Genomic DNA, 23,386 nt, shown 5'->3' with positions numbered 1-23,386 from the left:
AGTACCAATGCCATCTGTGTATCTATTTTCTAGGACTCACTGATACCTTCTTGCAGTGGGACCAGAGCATGCCTCGGTTCTCTGTTCCATGGAGGGCGGTACCGGGTGCTAGAGAGGAACATAAAACGGTAACACTCTGCAACATGTAATCTCTGTTTAATATTTAGCTTCACTTAATGTGTGACAATACATTTATTTAGATGTTATTAAGATTACCAGGATTAAACATATAATATATCTATAGCATGTCAGCACTATTCCAGCTATGCAGTTGTGATCAAGTGTTGGTCAGCATGCAAAACCACTAACACCATGTGCAATAATCCATGTCATCTTTTCGGTTACATGCAACTGGCCAAGCGCCTGACCAATCGATTCTCCACAGTGGTTGGGTTCTTACACCAACAGATAAAGGAAGAAAATGTTAAGACATTACTGCTCTCATTTCCACATTCATTTCATACACATGAGTATATAAACAATATCAGGAAAATATTCTTTACGAACCTATCAAAAGAATGAAGATATTATAATTTCATTACAGACTACTAGGAAAGACCTGTATCTACCCTAAGGTAAAGTCGAAGCTTCAATTCAATGTATTCATCAATTTTACACAAGCATATATATACACACCCGTGCATTAATTAAGCACCATATGACATGATGCTGCAGAAAAGTTAGGGTGTAGCCATCAATTTGATCAACCTACAGTTAAAGAAGCTTTATCCATTAACAGGTTTACAAATACCACACATGAAATAAGCTTAATTATGAATAATCAGGAAGAACCAGAATGTGAAAGATTCAAACCTTTTCCAAAAATACAGATTGTTAATTGACAAAAACTGAAAAAAACCACATTAATAACATTTTGGAATAAATATTTTATGAGTTTGAGTTTATTGTATTGAATAAACACTTGTTCTTGCTGGATACTGATAATTACAGCTAAAATTCAATTTGTTTTGTTTGTAAAGCAACTTATACTGCATTATAAAAGTTTCCCTTATTTTAGTTTGACTGTAATTACTGCCCAATGAATCAACTTTCCTAAATCGTAGTTTACAAACTTTTATCCATTGACAATAAATAACAAATTTATAGGCGACATAACAATCAATTATTACATTCACTTTTCAAAATAAGGTAACTTGTTTTAGGACGGGAAAACACATGTTTCTGATATAGACAGTTATCCTAATTAAAGTACTACGTAATTTCAATCATGTTTTCGTTTTTAAAATATTATATGCTTGCTCTGTCAAATTATAAATATTATTTTTCGGAAAGTGTGTAGATTTTCATTTCATACAAAATTAACTGGCAAAAATACAGGGTGGTGCTTACTTTATGCACGGATGTATATCATTAATAATCCAACAGTTTCAACAACAAATTAGAAAGCAATCACATTTAAAATATTTGATGAAATGTATTAATACTTCATTCTCGAAAATGTCTTCAAAAAACATGCTGGTGTTCAAATGTAAATTATCATATCAATAACAATTATAATTTCTAGGTTCCTAAACAGACAAATGGCCGAGACTGTGGCGTGTTCACAGTGATGTATGCTGTGGGTCTACTGAAGGTACACCATCATGTCTGATATTATTAAACAGCAATTTCTCTGAAATAAATCAGTGAGATGAGTCAGTAGTCAAAATAATTTAGTTGTTTTTTAAGTCAGTAAAGGACATTTTACGGTAATCTATTTGAGTAAAATGTGACTATTCTTACATTTACGATTTTTTTTGTTTAATTTTATATGTTAAATGCAGAGTACACCCTCATCCAACACAAAACAGTTTCTTGTACAAATTTACAAATTACTAATGAAACTGTTTTGTGCCTTTTAAGGAAAGCAATTGGAGCCAAATACAGTGGCCAACACTCGTGTCATCTGACATAGAAGACACGGGGAGAAAGCTCATACATGACACATTAATGAAATGGTGCTGTTGAATACAAACGTGAGTATGCCAGAAAAGGAAAACAATTTATACATATATAACATTATGTTTCTTTGTAAAACATCTCTATTCATAGTGAATCAATATTAAAACCCTAAATGTGTTGGTGTTGCTATACCTGGTAACCTGATGTTTTTTTATATCTGTAATGTTTTACAGACAAAATACATTCAACATGAGCAAACTGAAACAATTGTCAACATGAGTAGAATACAGAAAACTTATTTATACCGGTATATGGTCTCTGAGCAAACTATGTTACTTAAAATGGATTGAAGATGAATATCACTTTCTACTTGTTTATCCATTATACTTATCACTCCGTGAAAAATATATTCCATCATATTATTACAATTATCCGAACACTACTGAATTTTTCACTATTGTTAATAAATTCAAGTGTAAAATTATTTAATGATTTATTTATGCTTATTTATTGTGCATTCACTTGTAGGATTAATTTGATAAATGAATAATTTAATAAATAACTACTCAGAATATGATTTAATGACAAGATAAGATATTTATTGCATAGCATTCCATGAAGAACCACATGGGTACAATGTGTGAAGCCCATTTCTGGTGTCCCCCGCCGTGATGTTGCTGGAATATTGCTAAAAGCGGCGTAAAGCCAAACTCAGTCAGTCAGTCCATGAAGAAACAGTGGCAATATTCTATAAACTACAAATATAAACACAGCAGGTACAAGAAATACAGATACGTTTCACACATAAATGATGTACATTATAACAATTTTAGAAATCATGTGGTATAATGACATGGAAATAATAAAATGTAATAATTCATGTAAATATGTATGTGCTCTATACTCGTATGTATGAATTGTTTGATTGATCTCATTGGACTGTAAGGTAAGAGTAGTGGAATAAAGACAGAGAAACAAGTTGAGAAGTTAATGTGTTAAAATACCATTTATCTGGTCAAAATCGTAAACTGACGCTTGTATTTGTGATCAGTAGTTGTAGGAAAAAGTCACGTGTCACTGAACAGTACCACGTGATCAAAACAAATTACGCCACACAGCGGCAGGTGCGTGATCACAACACATCGGTGGTGATATTGCACCTTCTTTCATGGGCCTTTGGGCCTGACATTTTGTTTAAGCGACAGTGACAGTAACGCGACAACCTGAAAGTAAAATTGTTAAATCTCGTGCCCCCCTTGTGGTCCAAAGCCACAAGGGGGGCCGACATATTCGGAGGAAATATTTGGACCGAGCAAATCATCCAACATGGCCGACAGATATGGAAGTCTATCCTTGAGAAAGCTGGAAGGGTGCCAAAGAGACCAATATTTCCAAAGTTGCCACAACTTACCACACCAGTTGCAGAAAGGATCCATTTGGCAGTGCAAAAGCAAAGTCTTTCCCAGAGAGTTTTTACGGGTATCTTCCCGCGAAGTTCTATGAAAACAGTTGCAGCCAATTTGAGGCGCGATGCTGCTATGCGATTGATTGCTGCCGGAATTGGCAGAGGAGGGAGAAACCTTCCACTGTTTGCCTTCGTCTCGCTGGGCTTTTCAGCCAAAAACGACCTGTCAAGTCAGGAGGAAAGGGACAACGTATTTTCCAAAATCAGAGTGAGTAGTGTTATTTTTCGGAAACCCCAATATCGCTGAAGGGTCGTCGGCACAGGGCCAAATAGACAGCTTGTACGCGATATCGCTGGAGCCCATGTCGGGCGCGTACCACAGCAGTTGACATCCGTATTTGGTCCACTGTTTAGGGACAATAAAATATTAAGTATAACACCCTTTTATACGGGTAGAATGTCACACGGTGGCCCAATCAGAGGTGGAGGCCCAAAGCTTGATTGTTTTTATTTAATTCGTGTTTTGCCGGAAAGGCGTATCTTGCAAGATGTTATTGAAAGTTTAAAGAATGCAGGAAATGATGGGGACAGTGTTTGGTGTTAATTAGTACTGACTGGAATGTATTGCTAGATCTTCTCTGTGTAAATTGCATGTTTTGTTTTTTTAAAATGTTGAGTGTCCGGGTACTGTCGCACAACTGTCCGGATTAAGCCGACAGTGTCCGGTTACTACCGAATCAGTCGTTAAACAAGTAGTATGAATCTCAGTCAGACTAAGGCTTTTACAGAGTTTCCGTAGATTTCATTATACATAGCAGTTGTCTCCCTTCACATCTTATAAGTCTAGTCCAAATCGATGGGTACCGCTGTGAGTTGTTCAGTTTTCACTGTTATGTGTCCGGCTACTGCCGCTAACGCTCTACTACAGATACGTACCCCAGGTACGATTTAAAAAATGACAAATATACAGTATTGCAGTATTGTAAAAGGGTTTATATGTTTACCTGGGAATTGCACAAGACGTAAAAAAATTTAATTCTTAATTAGTATAACCGATTGTACAATCAATCATTGATCGGATGGGTATTTCCGATAGCAACCGATAATCGATTATAAAATTTCAACCGATTCCCACCACTTATATAAACAGTTAAATCGGTAATCTACTGTCATAACCAGGGGTGGAAATTGCCGGACATCCGAGTCCAGTGTTTTTTTCTGTGGTGCAAGCAAATTTGTATATCACGCTGTACTGGTGTCCAGTTGACTTTCCAATGTTAATAATGTTATTTATTTAAAAAATCAACAAGAAAACGGCCGGTATAGTGGAAAAACTATTAGGGCAAGTGATTTTACATGTGCCACTGTACCGGAGTACACTAGCAATTTTAAAGTTATTTCCACCCCTGAATAACATATAAAAAGCTCGCGCCTGTGAAATATCAACAAAACATTAGAAAAAAAGCTCACATCAAAGCCTTCACCGAGTATTCACCGCCAATGAAGGTTTTCCGTCTTCAAATGTCGAACGCCTCACCGGTTGACGGTGTGCGGACAAAACCCCCCTGGTACAAAAACCCCCACCATGTAGGACAAAAAAACCCCAAAAGCTCCTAATGAATAATGAAAGTTGTTTATCAGTCAAATATTTATTCAGCCGATCTGAGCACTAATTTGCCTCTCAACACAACCTGATGTCATGTCCAACACCAATCAGAAAGTCTTCAATGGAGATCTTGACAGTGAGTTGAAATACTTAATAATGTGTACATATCTAAATACTAATTTGATTAATTAAGCTTTTAATACTCTTGAAGTCAGTTAATCCTAATCAATAATGAAGCTTCATCCTCAATGTTTACAAACGAAATACTAAGTTAATTAATGGTGCCTGTTAATCCCTATCCCTGATAATCTCTATTACTGATTCAATAAAAACACGTCACTTAAGCCAATCACTCAGTAGTTAAAACATGTTTTGGGGTTTTGTCCACAGGTCTTCATTTGGGGTTTTTGTCCTCGTGGGTTGTAATAAAGTTCTGTTCTGTTATTTATTTTATGGGCCATTCCTATTTCATCAAGAGGTAACAGGCTGGGTGTTAGCTGTGCACTCAACCAGATGGTTTGTTGTTTTAACTTTGGGATGTCTGACAAATGGGATTATTTACTCTTTACCATGTCTTTTTTTAAATTTTTCCCCAGGAGTTGCATGAATCTAAATCAGCATCTGAATCAAGTGGAGTGCCCATTCTTCGACTTCAGGATTTGGACATCGGAGCTTTGATAGACAAAGGATGCAATGCTGCAGTATACGAAGTACGTCAAAGAGGAAGAAAAGGTATTCACAAGAAGAGATCATCTCTCATTTTGTTAGTGGTTTGTGAATGTTTTTACATCCTTAACTCAGCAGTCTGCAACTGGTCATTGTTTTCACAGCCTTTTGTATATATGATTGAGTGCGAGTATGGAAAACCTTTTAGTGAGAGATACTCTTTGAAACTGGAAATATATGAAGTGCTTTGATAAATACGGTTCCATAAGAGCACATTCCATGGTTATGTATGATGCACACAAACGCAAATTAACATCTTTAAAGACGGTGTTCAAAGTGGTCCAGGTCTCAGGCTTTTGGAACAAGTGAGTAAATTTAAAACTTAATTTGTGACAAGGTATAAAGAGCTGACATCTATATCAAAGATGGAAAGATCACAGGAATGTTAAAATATCTTGTTGTAAATAAGAATTTTACCTGTGAAGATCTGGGTCAGAATTGGTCTTCAGCAACCAATGCTTGTCAAAAGAGGAATGACTGATTGAGTTTAGTTTTACGCCAATTTTAGCAATATTCCAGCAATATCACGGTGGGGGACACCAGAAATGGGCTTCACACATTGTGCCCATGTGGGGATTCGAACCTGGGTCTTCGGCGTGACGTGCCAACGCTTTAACCACTAGGCTACCCCACCGGCCCTGTCAAAAGAGGAGACTAGTGGGATAGGGGGGACTGGGTTGACACATTTCATCATCATGATCATATCCCAACTGTGTAGATCAATGTTTATGATGCTGATCACTGGACTGTCTGGTTCAGACTCATTGTGAGGTCTGAGACATTAGACAAAGATCAAGTTTTCTATATTTTCAGTAGATTTATGACAAATGAATTTTGTTTTTGTCAATCACCATGTAGATCTAAAATATAGTTCCTAAATAATAAGTAAATTAATGAATTGTAATGTTTTTGTAAGTGCAGCCACATCTACCAAAAATAATAAGTAATAATATTGCTAAATAATAACCTTTTGTGGTTTACAGTTGAAGAACCTGATTCTCCTTGTACATCAAATGATACCACAGTCCAACCACCTGCCAATGAAACCAGGAATGAAACTGCAAGCAAATTGGAGTCTGAGGCTGCGTTTATATCAAATGAGTCCATCCTAGAGAGTGAGGTGGTAGCAGATGTTTTTGAAGACTCTGACAGTGATTTCAGCATCCTGGACACCGAGGAGGAGGAACTGAAACCAGAAAGGTATGCTTGGCCATCAGATGAAGAAGGAGATCAAGAGATGATGGTTGAGTCAGACAGCGATATCAGCATACTTGACTCATTGGGCAGTACTGGACAGGAACTAGAAGGAATGGGCAATGATTTTGAAAAGATCGCACCAAAGTTGTGCGAAGAGATGGGTCCAGCTGTCACTGAAAAGATGGATCAAAGCGTGCTTGCAGAAGAAGACTCTGACAGTGACATCGCCATTCTTGAAGATGAGAGCATTTTGATAATGAAGATGTACAAGACTGGAGATGACGACCCAGGTGTGGAGGTATCATCTGGCATGTCAGAAGAGTCAGACAGCGACATGAGCATCCTCGAGGATGATGGTGTACCAGGGAGCCATACGGCTGGGGTACTGGTGGAGCAACAGAAGCTTCTGATGCAAGAGGTGCCGTCAGATAACGAAGAGAAAGGTCAGTCACAAATGATGATCAAAATCAAAGTATTTATTTGTTTTATGCTGGGTAGGGGCGGTGGGGTAGCCTATTTGTTAAAGCGTCTGCACGTCACACTGAAGATCCAGCTTCAATTCCACACATGCGTACAATGTGTGAAGCCTATTTCTTGTGCCCCCCTGCCGTGATATTGCTGGACTGTTGCTAAGAGCGGCGTAAAACCATTCTCACTCGCTTATGCTGGGTTCTCTGTGGATGCTTCGTTTCCAGTTGCATTTGCCGCCTCCGTGGTGTGGTTAGAACGTCCGCCTGGAGAGCGGAAGGTTGCGGATTCGATGCCTGAACGTGTCATACCAAAAGACGTTAAAATGTGGTACTTGTTGGTCCCTGCCTGGCGCTCTCGGCATTAATGGGTACAACAAGGACTGTTCAGTATAATGTGTCTGAGTGGGGTATTCATGCTTCACTGCGGCATGGTATCTCAGTGGGCTAGCACTATAAAACCAGTTTAAGTCTGGGCTAGTACAAGCAGCCGTGCATACACATACACACGCATGCATGTTGTCATATGAGCGAAATATTCTCACCCAATTTCACCTCACCTCCGGTTGGGTTTGATATGAGTGAGACAGTGTATGGATTCGTGAGTGAGTGAGTGAGTGATTATGGTTTTACGCTTTTAGCAATGTTCAGGCAATATTACAGCCAGGGAAACCAGAAATGAGCTTCACCAATTGTACCCATGTGGGGAATCAAACCTGGGGCCTTCAGCGTGACGAGCATACACTTTAACCAGTAGGCTACCCCACCACCCCAATATGAATTCTAGAATTGTAACATGCTGTTATGAGTTGTTGTAAGCTAATGGCATATGTGTTTCGCAAACTGCATCAAACATTTCAAATATGCAGGTCTCTTGTGGAAGGGCGATTGTTGACCCAGGGTTATGGGTCGCCATGATCATATACTTGTCATGACAGGAGACTAAATGGATTTGGTGGTCCAACTTAGTGCATATCAAGGTTTCGATCTGTTCTCATGATGTCAATCACTTGATTGTCAAATCTGGGCTGTTATGTACAGACCACTATCATATGGCTTGAATATTGAGAGACTAGACAATGGTCGAGCTCTCCATTTTTTCAGTAGATTTATGACGAATGATGAAGCATAATGATAGTGATAATATTCCCCAAATGAGATATAAATAACTGAATTATAATGCTTCAGTAAGTGTAGCCCAAAAATAATAATCTGTTCTCATCATCATGATCATGTCAATCATTAGATTGGTATTTTCAGACCACTGTTATAAAGCTTGATTCTTTTTTTATATATTCCTCCTTGGGGTACTTATGAGCATTTAAATGTCCATTTAAAATCCCTACGACAGTTGTAACAATATTTGAATAAAAAATAGTTACAAAACAAAAACTACGTTTCGTCTTGTGAGACCACCCTTACAGGGCCCTCCGTCCCCCTACAGCCAAGAGCAGGTAACTCTAGACCATAACCTCGTACCTCACTTTCCATGCTGTCGTTTCACTGGCAAGACGTGGGTCCACTTCAAAGAATTTTAATTTCCTAAGCGACTATGAGTGTCTCAGAAACAGCTACTGTATGTATGGTTCTCTTTTTTCCCTGCATGGGCGATTTGGAGACTTGTTCTGAACATTTTCATTCATCTTTTTTGGTTGTAACTTGGTCCCTGTCGCTGTCGGCTCGCCGGGTGCGTGTCAAGATGGCGGACAGGTCCCTTCGCTAGCCTCACTGTTCATTGGCTTCCCATGTGGTTTTCAATGTTTCGTGTGGTTATAGTATTTTTTATTTGTATGTTATTACATGTAGGGCGTTATTTCCGCTGCTAGCATTTTCTATATTTCCCGCTACAGTCGTAATTGTTAGTTTTGTTGCAGTGTGTCTTACTTGTTATTGTCAACTTCATGCTTACATTATCGCATTAGTTGTGGTCGCCCATGCGTGTTTTTTCATATATTTATGTATGTATGGGGTAGGTTACTGCACAGGTTTTTTACTTGTTGCAGTTTAAATCCTGTACTTCGTGCCTCGCTGCTATACCCGTGAGGGATACTCACGAGGTGTGTTTGCGATGTTTGATGGAGACTGATCACGACGAAACAGGTTGTCCTGCGTGTGCTATTTTCACACCTAAGACTGTTAAGTCCAGGCGGGTGGATAAGCTGTTCTACAGCAACTTGCTTCGGGCGGGGGGTGATATCTGGGCTCAGGATCCCCCGTCCAAACGTTCTCACAGTAAAAAAAAGGGGTCTTCGGGAGCCGCCTCCTCTACGGAATCGGCTCCCAAACGGGCGAAAGTTACCAAGGAGGCTTCATCTGCTAAGTCTGTAAATTCTCCTTCTGTATCTACACCTGCCCCTGTACCTATCTCCAACGCACCCCCTGTTGCATCGGCACCCGTTGTCTCGTTTTACTCATTAACTACTCTCTTTCAGGAACAGATGTCGTCTGTGAAATCCCTGATTGACAGGGCGCGCTGTCTGGGTTCCGTGGGAGGAGCTCTGGGCACGCCCGATCGCTCGGGGCACCGATCGGGCACGATCCTCTGGGGGGTTAGGCTTCGCGCCCGAGGCTCCTAGCTCGGCTCAGAGAACGCCTCCCGCCGGCAGCTTGATCCTGGCTTCGGCCGCCTGGTGATAGTGTGCCTCCGCCGACCAGCCTTGTGGCACTCTCCCTTAGTTTCATGTCTGGGCTGCCCGGAAACCTGTCGCGGCAGGTTCCTCTCGGACACCTCGGTGCCCCGGTCTGGGTTTCACCCGGCAGGGCGACTCGTCCCTTCTGGCTCCTCTCGACCTTTTGAGCCCTTCATGTTCAGCCTCTTAGGTACCCTCGGCGATCTCTCTTGAGTATGAGAGTACGGCAGCCGAGGATTGTACCGAGGTTGATATGGAGGAGGATGAAGGGAGGGAGGAGTCGGAGGTTGGAGTCCCGTACTCCTTTGGGTCGTCCCTGCGGCAGGTTCGCGATAAGATCGCCGGAGTCCTGCCCCAGGTGGCTGTCCCCGTGCAGGCGGCCAATCCCGCTGAGTTTCGGCTCCCGGGGGAGGCTCTCGCGTCCAGCCGGGTTGCCGAGGTTCGTCTCCGCATTTTGCCATCACTGGTGAGTGAGGTGGTTAATCCTCTCCTTACTGGTGCCCGTACGCGGTTTGATTTACCCGACGTCGGCAAAAGGTACCAGTTGGGAGAGGATGCGCTATTCGAGCCGCCAGTGGTGGACGAATGTGTTTTCGCTTCCGTTACTCTAGGGGGGTCGTCCACGTCTTCCCTGGCCTCGGCCAGGCAGGGCAGGCGGCTCCCCCCTTTTCCTAACAATGTGCCTACGCTGAGGTCTGCGTACCGGTCCTATGAGGAGTATTACCGGTGCGCAGCCCAGCAGTTAAAGTGGCCGTCCACTCAGCTTACCTGTCGGCGTAACAGGGTCAGCTGGTGGATCAGAGCGCTTGTGGTGCCGACTTGTCGGCGCCGGTGCTCGCGCATCAGCTAACGGGTGTTCATTCTCATCTGGCTCAGGACAGTATTCGGTGCTGCGCCAGCCAGATGATGGGTGCCGTTATGGGCTTGCGTCGGCTATGGTTATCCGTGGCGCGCTATTCGCCAGCCACGCAACAGGCGCTCCTGTCTCTGCCTTACACAATGGGGTCCTCCCTGTTCCCTGGGGCATTGCAGGTTGTACGGGAGGCCGCGGAGGCCATGTCTACCTTCAAAGACTCTAAGCCTTTGTTGGAAAAGCCCTCCATTCCTCGCCAACGGCCTTCCCCTCTTACTGCCGCATATCCTTGTGCCCTGGACTGCCCCTTTGCAGGCCAAGCGGAGTAAGAGAGCTAGAGGCAAGGGCAGGCCTGCTCAGTCGCAGCAGCCTTTTCGGGGCAGGGGGAAACCAGCCCCAGCTTCCCGCTGATTCTTCCCCCAGAGCCCTTATTGCCACCCACACACGCAAGCGGAGACTTGCCGACTGTGGGGGTGCATTGCCTCATACCAAACGTCCCTGTCGGCGGCCGGTTGTCACTATTCCTTCGGGAGTGGGAGGCAGCCACCACAAATCCCTGGGTCCTGTCCACGCTCAGGGATGGGCATTTGCCACAGTGGAGGCGAGATCCACCGTCCTTCTCCGGGGTTCGGCACACTCCCGTGCCGACTTCCCGGGTGAAGGCGGAAGTACTCCGTGCCGGAGTTCAGTCCTTACTGGACAAGGCAGCCATCGAGGTGGTTCCTGTGGGTCAGCAAGGAGAGGGGTTTTTTATTCCACTTACTTCCTAGTGACCAAGAAGGACGGAGGGTTCAGACCCATTCTGAATCTCAGAGGGCTGAACAAGTTACTAGAGGTGCCGTCTTTCAGGATGGAGACACTCAGGTCAGTGATCTCCTCCGTCGAGACTTACATCAATCGACGCGTACCTCCATGTTCCAATGCACCCCGAGTTCAAGAAGTACCTCCGGTTCTCCTTCGGTTGGACGTGCTACCAGTTTTGTGTGCTCCCCTTCGGCATCTCTACGGCGCCAAGGGTGTTCACCAAACTTATGCTAATCCCAGCTCAGTTAGGCGTTAGGTCCTCAGTGAAGCAGAGCTTCCTAACTGTGTGTGATGGATACTCTGGTGTCACTGGGCTGGATTATCAACCTCAAAAAATCAGACTTCGTTCCGACGCAGGATCTGGTATCTTGGGGGCAAGATTCAACACGGAGCTGGGCATTGTTTCCCTCGCTCCGGACCGTATCGTCAAAGTCCAGAGGACTGTGTTACAGTTTCTCCAGTCGCCCTATGCGTCGGCCCGAACATGGCTTCGGTTGCTAGGCAACATGGCGGCGACAGTGGATGTGGTTTGGCGTGCGCGTCTGAGGATGAGACCCGTTCAGCAAGCGTTAGCGCAGCTGTGGTCCCACTCGCAGAGCTACGAGATTATTCTCACAACGCCCGAGTGGTTAATTCCTCACTTGCGGTGGTGGACGGACGTCGGGAATTTGTCCAGGGGGATCCCCCTAGACACCCCGACACCTTCCCTCTCAGTTCAGACGGACGCCCCCCTCACAGGATTGGGGGGGGTCCTGGGCGAACACTCAGTCTCAGGCCTCTGGTCGGAGCCAACGGCCTTCCCCTCTTACTGCCGCATATCCTTCTGCCCTGGCATATCCTTCTCCGAGCGAGCGGAATTCCTGCACCAGTTGCTGACACAATTCTGGCTTCGCGGTGGGATTCGACAAACGTTCAATATGAGGATAGATGGGCCTGTTATTCGCGCTGGTGTGTCAACAACAGGGGGATTCTTGATCCCTTTTCTGCAGATTTAGTCTCTGTCTTAGAATTCCTCCAGTCTCGGTTGGATGCTGGTCTAGCGGCTTCAACTGTTCGAGGATATTCTACGGCAATTTCTGTGTTTCATATTCCTGTTGACGGTGCTCTCTTGGGGCAGCACCCTCTTGTGCAGCGTTTTTTAGCAGGCGTGGACAGAATCCGTCCGGTTGTCTGGCGGATTAGTCCCCCGTGGGACTTGCCAATCGTACCAACTTGACAGACTCTCCAGTGAGCGTGCTCGGTTCGGTCAGTCAGTTCTCTCCAGCGGGCATGGTTCCACCTCTCTAGCCGATAGAGCTTTCGAGGATTTTATGACATGGACCATTCTCTGCCGATTTTTCACTGGTGTTGGGTTTTAAAAAGCTTTTTTCCATATCCCCTTGGTGACGGGTTTTATGTGGTGATGGTTTTTATTCTCATGTCTTTTGCATTACTCCGTTCTGCTCTAGACTTATTTGCCTTGGAAACCTTTGCTTAATAGATGTATTACGGCATTTTGTTTCTTGCGGCTTATTGCGGGACCCCCTTATCTTCACTTCCGATTGATTACAGGAGGGAGGGAGGGTTTATCTCGACTGTTTACATTAGCGAGGTTTCGCATTGTAATTATACTATGTTCGACCCTGACCCTGGCTCATGCCCCCGCCTGATTGGCTATGGTGGACACGTGACCGGGTAAGTGAGCTTTTTTCTGCTATTTTTAGCTTGGGAAATTCCACTTCTTGTCGGGGGTGTTTTATGCGAACAAAATGCCACTCCTTAGCTCCGTCTTTAGGAGTCTGTCTTATACTTATAAGTACCCCAAGGAGTAATATATAAAAAAGAATCGAACTAACCTGTAGAGGTTTCAGATTCTTTGAATATATTCCTCCTTGGGGTACGCCCGCCCACCTCCCCACATTCTGTCTGACTTCGTTCAGCATGGAAAGTGAGGTACGAGGTTATTGTCTAGAGTTACCTGCTCTTGGCTGTAGGGGGCCGGAGGGCCCTGTAAGGGTGGTCTCACAAGAAGTTTTTGTTTTGTAAATATTTTTTATTCAAATATCGTTACAACTGTCGTAGGGATTTTAAATGGACATTTAAATGCTTATAAGTACCCCAAGGAGGAATATATTCAAAGAATCTGAAACCTCTACAGGTTAATTCGAATATTGCTGAATGCTCAATAAAACAAGAAGCAAAAAGGGAGATTGATGTTCTGAATATTTTTGAAGTAGAACCCTAGGTGGAAGCTACTCCTTCATCTGGCCTTGAATGTGATGTTCAATTATGATATGGCTTAAATATTGCTGAATGCTCAACACATTTAAGAAAATTCGTGATTGACGTAATAAATATTTTGCAGTAGACCCCCAGCTGGACGCTACTCCTTCCTGTGATTATGACCTGGCCTTGAAGATGATGTTCAATTACGATGTGGAGTCGAATGCAGAGGCTGTGTTGAAGGCCATGGAGAAGGAAGCTTTGCCCATGAGGATGATGGATTCTCACATGCAGCGGGATTCCTGGCATAATGGGTAACAATGGACGTTATTACACCACTTTTAGCAATGTTACAGCAGGGGACAGCATTCACACTTTGTACCCATGAGCATGATGAAGGGAATCGAACCTGGGTCTCCAATATTACGAGCAGATGCTTTAACCATTTGGCTACCCCACTGGTGCCTTTAAAGGGAAAAAGTGTGTCCCCTGTGTTCAATGTTAGCAGTATTCCAGCAGATATTGATTGACAAAAGTATGGGTTTCACATATGAGAATCAAACCTTGGGCTTTTGAGTGACAAGCAAACACTGTGACTACTGGGCTGTCCGACTGTCACAACAGTAAATCAATCTAATGTCTCCAAAATAAATCAAAACTGTAATTCACAATCTCAAATGACTGTCTCAAACTTTCATACTGAGAGTACAACTGTTTTGGTTGCATGTCAGGAACCGTGTGAGGAAGAAAACTGTCGCTCCGCACCCGAACATTGTGTGTATGCATGGAGTGTTCGTAGACAGCGTGCCCGATCTACCAGACAACAGACAACACTACCCAGCTGCCCTCCCATCAAGAATTGACCCCAATGGCTTCGGAAGAAACATGACCATGTTCCTCCTAATGAAAAGGTGAGTGTCACAAAGATATGTGAAGACTAGTTGTATAATGGTACAACACTATGATACTGTTTAATACTGTATGTTATGATACATGGGACCCGTGAAGATCCAGGGTAGAATAGGTCTTCAGCAACCCATGCTTGCCACAGAAGGCGACTATGCTTGTCGTAAGAGGCGACTAACGGGATCGGGTAGTCAGGCTTGCTGACTTTGTTGTCACATGTCATCGGTTCCCAATTGCGCAGATCAATGCTCATGCTGTTGATCACTGGATTGTCTGTTCAGACTCGATTATTTACAGACCGCTGCCATATAGCTGGAATATTGCTCACTCACTCATGATACATGGGATAAATTATATTGCAAGTTATATTGGTGTAAAACACATGTGAATTATCATTATAACAATAACAGTTATATTTTCATGAAAATGCTAAATGAAACCATTCAACAACCAGCTTATGCATGTTCTATAGTATTTCCCATACTCTGAATCCTATCTTTCTGTTGGGGCGGTGGGGTAGCCTAGTGGTTAAAGCGTTGGCTCGTCACGCCGAAGACCCGGGTTCGATTCCCCACATGGGCACAATGTGTTAAGCCCATTTCTGGTGTCCCCCGCCGTGATATTGCTGGAATATTGCTAAAAGCGGCGTAAAACTAAACTCAGTCAGTCAGTATCTTTCTGTTCATTCCATATTCCATCTTTGATATCTGAAATTTGAAGCAAATGATTCAGGTTTCTGATTCACCTAAAATTGAGTTAGCTTCAAGTTTGGGATGAATGAGTGAGTTGATTTTTACCCTGCTTTTAGTAATATTGCATCAATGTCATGGCTGGGGACACAGAAATGGGCTTCACACATTGAACCCATGTGAGGAGTCGAACCCGGGTCTTTGGCATAACAAGCAAATGCTTTATCCACTAGGCTACCCCACTGACACCATAGTTTAACGGTTAATGCCAAGGATTGGTGTATGGTGTAATTAGAATTTTGGGGCATTGATCGTTGTTGTTTTTCTTTGTGTGTCCCCAGGTACACCTGTACATTGAGAGAATTTCTGAACAAGGAGTCGCCAAGCATGGCTACCAGATGTCTCCTGCTGGCCCAGCTCCTGGAGGGTGTAGTCTGCCTTCAGCAGAATGGAATCGCTCACCGTGATCTGAAGAGTGACAATCTCTTGCTTGATGTGTCTAATGGGAAAGGTGCTTGTTTGCTTAAGGAAAACAACATGCTTTTACTGTGAAAATAACATGTTGCATACAATGAGTGGATTTGTTGATAAGAGAATGTCATATTGTCACTTTTTAACCAATCATGGTGGGGAATGCCATAGGGTCTGAATTTTTAACCAATCATGGTGGGGAATGCATAACAATATTTATATGCACAGTTACTCCCCTTTCCATTATTTCAAAATGTTGAAATGAAGTGTTCAAGATTAACACAAGTCTGCAATTGCAATTCAAGTACACTTTTCAGCATTAGACAAGACAAGTGAAAATACAAAATGATTTCAAACCCAAGGTTGCAATGCTAGTATCAGCACATTTCATAGACTAAGATCCAGGGCTCCATTCTACAAAGCATGCAACTTAATTTTACTGTAAAAGAAAACGTTGATGGACACCAATATATACTGTTCAAAAGAAGTTAAACGATCAAATCTTTCACAATGATTATATATAGAATTCCATTCAATAGGTCTTTGTCAAAATATATAGGTCTGGTTGTGAAATGGTGCATTTTGGAATTTTTAAACAATTATTTCAGTTATGAGTTTCAGAAATATACTCATAACAAATACTTTCCTTTGCTGGGGATATGAGGACTCATCACTCATGTTATTTATAGATGGTAGAGATCAGTAATCGTTATGGTAATATTGATGGGTTATCGATAAATATCGGAGACGGAGCTTTCAGCAAAAATGCCAAAGATTTCTGAAAGAAATGAATATATTTTGCATGACTGGTGCATGGTGACATGTATTTGCACGGATTAATAACAAAACAGTGTCCTGAACATAATTTAGGATCAGACCATGAATAAAGTCCTAAATAATCATTAATAATTTTTCCTAGCTTTGACTATATACTGTTAAAATAGTACATACACAGCTATTTGCCTCTGGGCAATCTGGCATATTACTAACTTTTCTTGGCATCCAACTTTCGTCAAAGTGTGACATGTTTTGGTTCCAGAAGTTTCATGGTAGCGCCCACGGTGTGATATTAATGTAACTGTCTTTGCAGATCATCCCACTTTGGTGATTAGTGATTTTGGCTGCTGTTTATGTGAAGACAGTCTGCAAATTCCATACAACACCAGTGAAATAAACAAGGGAGGCAATGCTGCACTCATGGCTCCTGAGGTAGGGTAATATCATACAATATTTCACCAGTAAGTCATTTAGGTTTTGTGTTGCACTTTTATGTGCTTGTTTTAGGGGGCTGTGGAGTAGCCTAATGGTTAAAGCGTCTGGTTGTTCGATTCCCCACATGGGTACAGTGTGTGAAGCCCATTTCTGGTGGCCCCTTGCCTTGATATTGCTGGATTATTGCTCAAAGCAGCCTAAAACCATACTCACTCACTCATGTGTATTTTATTCCCCGCCGCACATTTAGCGCGAAGCAGGGAATATAGTATTAGGCTCCGTCTGTACATGCGAATTAGAATATCTTAAGAACCATTGACTAGATTCTTTTCATATTTCGTACCTAGGTTCATCACAGTCTAAGAAAGGTCCCAGTCAGGTTTGGTGACCTTGACCTTCATTTCAAGGTCACAAGGGGATTTTAATGTTTTACTCTTGAACCGCTCGCTTCATATTTATCTAGGGAAGGCGCAGGGCCCAGTTGATTTATGTGACCTTCAAGTTATTTTCAAGGTCATAGCGACAGTTAAGCTATCTTAAGAACAGTTAAATGGATTTTCTTCATATTCAACACCAAACTTTATCTAGGGAAGGCACATGACCCAGTCGATTTTTGGTGACCTTCACTTTATTTTCAAGGTCACAAAAGACACTTTAAAGATTTCAGCATGTTAAATTGCATGTTAAGATAGTCAGCAAGATATCGCAAAAAACATTCACTGGATTTTTTTCATATTTGACACCAAGCTTCATCTAATGAAGGCGCAGGGCCCAGTCAATTTTGGTGACCTTCACATAACTTTCAAGGTCACTGCGACACTGTCAAGATTTCAGCATGTTAACCTGAATTCACTGGATTTTCTTCATAGACTTTCAAGACTTCTCTTGAATGTTTGTCAATAAGCAATTTCTTTAGTACCATTTTTGCATATTTCATACACTATGACATTCATGTCAAGGTCAGAGTCAGTCTTGAAAATATTTGTGTGTTTGAACAACTAAAGAGAAGATATCAAGAGAGGTTGACTGGTCATGTTTTTGTTGACATTTAACTTCATCTTAAACTTTCATTACTTTTTAAGTTTGATTTGATAATTTGCGGCGGGGGATTATGTCACCTTAGTGACAATGCTTGTTTTATATGGATTCAGACACTGAAATTTTCATCAGCTTTATTCAACTCATCATGGAGAACATGTTCAACACTAGCACCTAGGCTTAACTCGGACTAATTGAGCGGACAAATTGGCATTATTTCAAATCACCTGGAGGATACCTTGAGGGGGAAGGGGTATTTGGGTTCAGTCAGAGGGTACAGAGTTGTGTCCCTTCATTGAATTGGGTCAACTGGTTGTGGAATTGTTTATCTGATAATCATCCATGAATCGACCTTGGTTTCTGACCTTATCAGTTAAAGCTTTTCTCGTACATTATCACTGTAGGTTTGAACACATACTGTTCAACATGTTCTGTTCATACATAAACAAAACCTTATTTCCAGATTGCATGTGCTCGAGTAGGCAAGTCCTCTATCCTGGACTACAGCAAGGCTGACCTGTGGGCTGTTGGGGCCTTAGCATATGAGATATTTGGTAAGGACAACCCATTCTACCGCAGCAAGACCAACCCACATCGGCTGGACAGCAAAACATTCAGGGAAGATGAACTTCCACCCCTCCCAGGTATGCTGGTCATTTTATGTCAGATCTTCAGACTGCTGAGAGATTTTTTATACATGGACTTCATTCGCTACATTGGTACAGAGGAACGTTGGTGTTCAGTATTGTTAATTTATTTCATAGTAATATAATTACATGTAATTTTCTGGCTTCTTTATCAGTGTTTAGCTCCCCTCACATGTTTCCCTTATTCATGCTTACGAAAACATCTTCTATTGTCTTAAAATGATCATTTATTATTCTGAGACTTGAACCTGATAAACCTGTTAATATAGAAAGATGTTCATAAGAAATAGTAATTTGCTAATTTCCCCATTTATGGTCAACAGCTAATCTGAAAAATTACACAGTTTAATTTGTTTTTTGTGTGATTATGATAATTATACTTACAGTATCATCTTTTGTCCATAATTATCCCCCGCAACGCGTTTTTCGGGGGGTATTAAAATGGACTCCGTCCGTGCGTGCGTGCGTCCGTCCGTCCATCCGTCCGTCCGTGCACATTTGTCTTTTCCGGGGGAGAACTCTAAAACCGTTCAATATTTCTTCACCAAACTTGGCACATGCATAGATCTGATGGTCTCCTAGTGCCTTTTGGTAGTTTTGGAATTCTGAATAAAATATTTTTGGCGTTTCCATGGCAACAAGTTTTGACTTAGCCTGAAATTGGTTGTAGTACACTTTTCCGGAGCTGAACTCTAAAACCATTCACTATTTCTTTACCAAACTTGGCACATAGATTGGTCTGGTGGTGAAATGGTGCCTTTTGGTAGTTTTGGAATTTTCAATAAAATATTTTTGGCATCTCCATGGCAACAAGTTCGACTTAGCATGAAATTGGTGGTTGTGCTCTTTTCCGGAGCTGAACTCTAAAACCGTTCAACATTTCTTTACCAAACTTGGCACATAGATTGGTCTGGTGGTGTACTGGTGCCTTTTGGTAGTTTTGGAATTCTGAATAAAATATTTTTGGCGTTTCCATGGCAACAAGTTTGACTTAGCCTGAAATTGGTGGTAGGGCTCTTTTCTGGAGCAGAACTCTAAAACCGTTCACTATTTCTTCACCAAACTTGGCACATACATAGATCTGCTGGTGTACTGGTGCCTTTTGGTAGTTTTGGAATTCTGAATAAAATATTTTTGGCATTTCCATGGCAACAAGTTCGACTTAGCATGAAATTGGTGGTAGTGCTCTTTTTCGGAGCTGAACTCTAAAACCGTTCACTATTTCTTCACCAAACTTGGCACATAGATTGGTCTGGTGGTGTACTGGTTCCTTTTTGGTAGTTTTGGAATTCTGAATAAAATATTTTTGGCGTTTCCATGGCAACAAGTTTGACTAAAACAGAACTTAGTGGTAGTGCACTTTTCCGGAGCAGAACTCTAAAACCGTTCAATGTTTCCTCACCAAACTTGGCACATACATAGATCTGGTGGTGTACTGGTGCCTTTTGGTAGTTTTGGATTTCTGAATAAAATATTTTTGGCATTTCCATGGCAACAAGTTTGACATAGACTGAAATTGGTGATAGTGCTCCTATCTGGAGCAGAACTTTGAAAACCTTTCAATACTCTCCTTCCACTTTTCTATATACACACCTTAATATTTGACATAATCATAACTCGTAGACATAATCATGAAGAGTATTTTGCCATTGCGGGGGATATTGATGACTTTGTCTTCTTGTTTATCATATAATGTTACTTTGTTACACAGATGACGTTCCTGCTGCTATTAAATACCTGATCAGGAACCTTCTTGGTCGAGATCCTACAAGGGTAAGAACGATGTCTTGATACATGGTTTAATATGCATTCCCCAGTATTATTTTCAGAGCATTCAGCAGTATAGAACAGTTGTGTAAGCATTTTCATTGAAAAAGTTGGAATATCGGTCTGTCAGTTGTTAAAGGCAGCAATGTTTCTGCTGATGGTGGCCAGTTAATAATTGAGTAAGTGATTGACATCATGAGCACTGATCTTCTCAATTGGGATACAATAACATGCGTCAACCAAGACAGTGAGTCTGACTGCCCTATCCCTTTGGTCCAATTGGTCGCACTTGCTGATGTTGGATGCCGTGGATAATTTCCCCTCATGGCTGAAATGAGCATAAAGCCAACAATTCCTTTGAATTCTGAATAAACTGATTCTGTTGCAACATTACTCTTTTTTCCTGTTTCGCCTGTTATCTCAACAAAGATTTATGATAAACTGTGGACAGCCAAAGTAGGACCTTATGGTTGATGTGATAAAAATTACTTCTGTTTGGTTTCTGGTGTCTTCCGTCTTAAAGGCACCTGTAAAGATCTGGGTTAGAATTGATCTTCAGTAACCCATGCTTGTCCTAAGAGGCGACTAACAGGATGGGGTGGTCAGACTCACTGACTTGGTTGACACATGTCATCGTATCCCAATTGTGTAGATCGATGCTCATACTGTTGATCACTGGATTGTCTGGTCCAGACTCGATTATTTACATACCGCTGCCATATAACTGGAATATTGCTGAGTGCGGCGTAAAACTAAACTCACTTACTCGCCAATCTTGAAGGTGCTGAATTATTGCACACAGCAGTATGAAACCATAGTCAATTTGTATTGAGATATTGAAGTAAATGAAACAATAAGACATGGTCATCTACAGTACAACCAGAAATTATTGAGAATTTAAAGATTGTAATTTAAAAATAAATTCACACATTACTCACGTATTAATGTGAATATTAGCAGAACATAACTCCAGATTCAAAGACAGGTGAACAGTTAGTATTTTGTCAAGTCACCATGGGCAGCAATGCAGGCTTCAATGCGGCGGGGCATACAACTGATCAAAGAAGTTAGAAAGTCTTGGTCCATGCTGTCCCAATATCGGACCACCTCTTCTTTCATTTCAGCAATATTTGTCAGAGGATAAGTAAACAAAGGGGGGATAACTCTTCACAAACCTAATGAAAAAGGATAAACAGAGTTGTCTCTCTTGAATGAAACCAAACACTTAATAGCTTGTCAAGGTTGTTTATACTAGAAATCCAATTAAACATATTCCTAAAATTCTCAATAATTTCTGGTCATACTATATATCCCCCACCAGTGTTCGGTTCCTATTTTGACAACTATTCATTCTTCCTGCAAATTGCGATACATAAGTTGTTGAATGAAAAAATCTGTTCCCATTGGGGATACTGTGCACTAAGTCTAGAAACGCATGACAAGGGCGTTAACTCTGTAAAGAATTGTAAAACGTTTGCCTTTTTAAACTGCATCAAGGCATCCATGTCCTGAAAATACATACAAAATTTGGTTTCCCTATCTATAACAGTTTCTGCCCAATCGTCTTGGATGGACGGAGCTCGAACCTATATCCCCCCTCCCACTTCGTGGCTTGGTACAATAACTTTGTTTGAACCATTATTGGGACTATGGTAGAAACAGTTATTGTCTGTGAACAATGCTGCCATTGTCAACCAATTTTCTCTTCGGTAGATTAGCAGAGACATTGGATTTGTGCATGATTTTATCATTCTACAAATCGACATATATAGGTCAGCTGACTGTTCTTTCTGATTGTTATTTAGAATTTTGTTCATTATCAGAATATTAATCCATGACGTCCATGAAAGTACTTGATTGTTAGCCTGCTAATTATGAGATGAATGATGATGAATCTTAATTTTGTTCATGTGAATATATCATATCTATGATAATAACAGACTGAGAAAATTGTGATTTGAATCTGATAACAAAATAGCTTTTTCAAATCCATTGAATTATGTCGCTTCAGGATGTTTTGAACACATAAACTTCTGACTAACCAATCAATCATTGATTGTCAAATGTTCATATTTCACTACTTGTCATTACAGAGACTAACTGCGGAAGTAGCTGCCACAGTGATGCAGTTGTGTCTGTTCATGCCACAGCATTGTACACAAGTTGGGGGGATCAATCCACATGCAGGACGTCCAAGAATGGGTGGTACTACTGGCAGCACAACAGACCCTCACCTCTGTCAGCCATATACACACCTCTGCTTGTGATGCTCTGAAGAAGACTTTTCTTTCTCGAATTTCGTACAAGGACTTGAAGAGCTCTGTTTTGTTTATTTCAGAAATTTTGCAGTGAAGGTGTACTGTAGAATCCATTGTTTATTCCAGAATATGTATGCACATGGTACAGTGGTATTAACTAAACCAGATAAATACAAGTAGTTTGGTTTGTGGGGTTTTATTTTGTAACCATTACAAAAATACTTCAAATTCCTAAATATTAAAGGTTGTTGCAAAACTTTTGACAGTTTTATGTGATTAGATATTTCCATTTTGGTTATTTTCGAGTAATTTCTCTGGAGTTGCGATACAAATGTAATTTTGGCAAAGCCTGTGATACGTTTATGATGAACTGTTAGTAAAATGTGTTTCAATAGATTGCTTGTTGTGTTTTCATTTTGATTCAAGATTCTGACTTAACTTGATGATTTAGAAGTATGTCCAGAATTCTTCTGATATAGTGTTTGTTGATTACATGTTGAAAATTGTAGACATCAAACCACCAACACACCACCCTCCAGGCAGATGCTCATTTCACAAGACCATGGATGTGCTCAAAATTGCTTTGATGGCTTGACTTTAAATAAT

The 23,386-nt window shown here is 41.6% G+C and overlaps 1 protein-coding gene and 1 long non-coding RNA gene across 3 annotated transcripts; both read left to right on the top strand.

The window, feature by feature from the left end:
* The first annotated feature begins 91 nt into the window (after window positions 1-91).
* On the top strand, window positions 92-2,014 carry LOC124268268. The gene is made up of 3 exons (XR_006896253.1): window positions 92-128; window positions 545-575; window positions 1,526-2,014. It is a non-coding gene; the product is annotated as an uncharacterized LOC124268268 (long non-coding RNA).
* A 982-nt stretch (window positions 2,015-2,996) lies between these two features.
* Window positions 2,997-23,176, top strand: LOC124268229. Of its 2 annotated transcripts, none has more exons than XM_046703263.1 (10): window positions 2,997-3,575; window positions 5,510-5,645; window positions 6,623-7,279; window positions 13,938-14,106; window positions 14,524-14,703; window positions 15,729-15,898; window positions 16,949-17,067; window positions 18,572-18,752; window positions 20,467-20,528; window positions 22,616-23,176. In XM_046703263.1, exons 1-10 carry the CDS (start codon window positions 3,402-3,404, stop codon window positions 22,787-22,789), a joined length of 2,022 nt encoding a protein of 673 aa, XP_046559219.1. In that variant the 5' UTR covers window positions 2,997-3,401; the 3' UTR covers window positions 22,790-23,176. The 2 variants fall into 2 exon arrangements, with proteins under 2 accessions (XP_046559219.1, XP_046559218.1); XM_046703262.1 differs by having other exon boundaries at window positions 13,935-14,106.
* Window positions 23,177-23,386: the final 210 nt, after the last annotated feature.

The sequence above is a fragment of the Haliotis rubra genome, unplaced genomic scaffold, assembly GCF_003918875.1.
Source record: "Haliotis rubra isolate DU_JTF1 unplaced genomic scaffold, ASM391887v1 Scf137, whole genome shotgun sequence".
Classification (NCBI taxonomy): Eukaryota; Metazoa; Mollusca; class Gastropoda; order Lepetellida; family Haliotidae; genus Haliotis; species Haliotis rubra.
Note: the sequence above shows the minus strand (reverse complement) of the source record. Positions and strands in the feature narration are given on the sequence as shown.

Excerpts from the sequence above, each read along its gene's own strand:
- LOC124268229 (XM_046703262.1), top strand. The coding sequence starts at position 3,402 with ATGAAAACAGTTGCAGCCAATTTGAGGCGCGATGCTGCTATGCGATTG. Across the intron at positions 14,704-15,728 it reads ATGTTCCTCCTAATGAAAAG|GTACACCTGTACATTGAGAG; the intron begins GTGAGTGTCACA and ends GTGTGTCCCCAG. Across the intron at positions 18,753-20,466 it reads TGAACTTCCACCCCTCCCAG|ATGACGTTCCTGCTGCTATT; the intron begins GTATGCTGGTCA and ends TTTGTTACACAG.